Source organism: Nelumbo nucifera, chromosome 8 (assembly GCF_055504915.1).
Source record: "Nelumbo nucifera cultivar China Antique chromosome 8, China Antique-T2T, whole genome shotgun sequence".
NCBI lineage: Eukaryota > Viridiplantae > Streptophyta > Magnoliopsida > Proteales > Nelumbonaceae > Nelumbo > Nelumbo nucifera.
In genome coordinates this window covers 40,203,974-40,206,628 of record NC_142656.1, presented here as the reverse complement: position 1 = coordinate 40,206,628, position 2,655 = coordinate 40,203,974, and the positions used below count along the sequence as shown (strand labels likewise).

General features: G+C 43.4%; 1 protein-coding gene across 1 annotated transcript; it reads right to left on the bottom strand.

Moving 5' to 3' along the window:
* Nucleotides 1-326: 326 nt before the first annotated feature.
* On the bottom strand, nt 327-1,454 carry LOC104590968 (uncharacterized). Its single transcript, XM_088893815.1, has one exon. The coding sequence runs from the start codon at nt 1,452-1,454 to the stop codon at nt 327-329; it is 1,128 nt and encodes a 375-aa protein (XP_088749941.1).
* Between the last annotated feature and the right edge of the window lie 1,201 nt (nt 1,455-2,655).

Sequence of the window (2,655 nt, the reverse complement as noted above, 5' to 3'; positions counted from 1 at the left end):
CTTGCTGTCTGAAATGGGATAGATTATCCCAGCATCTAGAAGTTTTAAAACTTCTTTCTTCACTACCTCCATCAGCGGTGGGTTTAATCAGCATTGGGCTCCGATTGCAGGTTTGGAGTCTTCTTCCAAGAGTATTTTGTGCATACAGGGCTTATCCCCTTGATATCAGCTACAGTCCATCCGATCGCTTCCTTGCATTCCTTAAGTGCTTGAATCAGTTTCCTCTCTTCCAATGCATCGAGTTTGGAAGAAACTATCACGGGTAATGTCTCCCCCTTGCCTAGGAACATGTACTTAAGGTGCTTCGGTAATGATTTCAGCTCCAGCTAGGGTGCCTGCACAATAGATGGAAGGAGTCTTGTGTGAGATATGGGCAAACTAATGAAAGAAGAATTATGAGCAAATTCAAAAGAGTTCAGTTCAAAAGTCAAAGTTTGTAGTTCTGAATTCAGCATGAACTTCTTCTTTGCTCGTTGCAGTCGATCAGGCCCATTGTTAAGTGCTACTCTCAGTGTGTCTTCATCATCTAGCTCAAAAGTTTTCTGCACTAAAGAGTCAACAACGTCTATAGAAAAAATGGAATGCGCATCATTAGGGTATCTCATGGCATCATAGATATTAAATTTAATAATTTCACCATCGAATTCCATGGTAGGTGTCCCCTTATGCACATCAATTTTTATTTTGGATGTCTTAAGAAAGGGTCTTCCCAGCAAAATTGGAGTCAAGTTGGAAGAATTATCTTCTTCCGTGTCGATCACATAAAAATCGGCAGGAAAGACCAAATTATTAACTTGGATTAGAATGTCCTCCAAGATTCCCTTCGGGTATGTAGTAGATCGATCAGCAAGCTGTAAGATCACACCCATTTCTTTTAATGGTCCGAGATTCATGGTTGTGTAAATAGAATGGGGCATGACATTAATCGAAGCTCTTAGGTCTAGCATAGCTTTTTCAATCTGGACATTTCCTATTTTACAGGGAATGGTGAACATACCTAGATCTTTGCATTTAGGCGGTAGTCTTTTTTGGAGAATGGCTGAAACATTTTCTCCTATATGGACTTTCTCATCGCCTTTCAGCCTTCTCTTAGTAGTGCATAGCTCCTTTAGGAATTTGGCATAGCGGGGCACTTGCTTAATTGCATCAAGGAGGGGGATGTTTACCTCAACTTTGCGGAATGTCTCGAGAATGTCCTTGTCTTGCTCCTCCTTCTTGGATCTTGCGAATTGGCTAGGAAAAGGTGGAGCGATGACTATGGCTTGGGGTGGCTTTCTGCTTGAATCTGTTTGGGGAGATGGTGTCTCCTTTTTGGTTGTATCCTTGGATGCTTCTTGAGTGGGTTCATTCAGCTCCTTCCCGCTTCTCAATGTGATAGCGCTAGCATTCTGTTTTGGGTTGGTCATGGTCTGGGAAGGTAGCCTCCCTGATGATTGGAATTCCATTTGACTCATTGTCGTTGCTAACTAGCTAACCTGATTCTCTAGGTTTCGGATGCTTGTCCTCGTCTCCTGTTGAAATTGTTGAGTATTAGTTGCAAGGGCTTTCACAATTTCATCGAGAGACATACATGGATTGGAAGAGGATGAATATGGTGGAACCGGCGGCCTAGCTTGATGTTGATGTTGGAAGCCGAAGGTCCTGGTTCCATAGTTAAGGTTGGGATGATCCCTCCATCCTGCATTGTAGGTATTTGAGTAGGGATCGTATCTATTTTGCGGGAATCCTCCAACAGCATTAGCTTGTTTGTAAGGTTCATCTTGAAGCGTAGGGCACATGTCAGCTGAATGTCCCGGAGTTAAACAAATCCCGCAAGCCTTCACCATTTGTGTATTACCTATGGCCATTTGACAGACAAGGGAGGTCAAGCTTGCAATTTTTTGTTCTAGGGAGGAGATGTTTACCTCGTTAGCATGGGTTGCTAGAGGGTTGAGCCTATAGCCGAACTATTTAGAGTTGGCAGCCATGTTTGAGATCAATTCTCTTGCTTGTGTAGGAGTTTTGTTCACCAACACTCCTCTGCTTGCTGCATCGATCATACTCCTATCCATTGGTAGTAACCCTTTGTAAAAATATTGGATAAGGACCTGGTCTGGAATTTGATGTTGCGGGACAGCTGGCACATAGTTGCTTGAATCTCTCCCAGTATTTGTAGAGAGTTTCCCCACTGAATTGTCTTATGCCACATATCTCCTTTCTGATGTTAGCCGCTCGGGAAGTAGGGAAGAACATCTCAAGGAATTGCCTTTTCATATCATTCCATGTGGTGATGGAACCGGTGGTTAGATAGTAAAGCCAATCCTTAGCTTTATCAGCTAATGAGAAAGGAAAGGCGCGCAGTTTGATTTGTTCCTCGGTAACACCTTGAGGCTTCATGCTTGAGCATACTACATGGAATTCTATTAGGTGTTTGTGAGGGTCTTCGCCTGTAAGTCCATGAAAAGTAGGGAGTAAGTGTATAAGACCAGATTTGAGTTCGAAGGGTACCGCTAGATATGCATATTCGATGCAGAGAGGTTGTTGGTGCAGACCGGTGCAGCTAGCTCTCTAAGGGTTCTCTCTTCATTATTGGCCATGATTTCTTCTTCAGGATGGTTGGATGGCTCAACGATTTCTGCAGCCGACTTCACCTTGGAAGTTGGGAGTGATGCTGCT

Bases quoted from the DNA above. Each gene is read 5' to 3' on its own strand.
- LOC104590968 (XM_088893815.1), bottom strand. From the start codon at position 1,454: ATGAGTCAAATGGAATTCCAATCATCAGGGAGGCTACCTTCCCAGACC.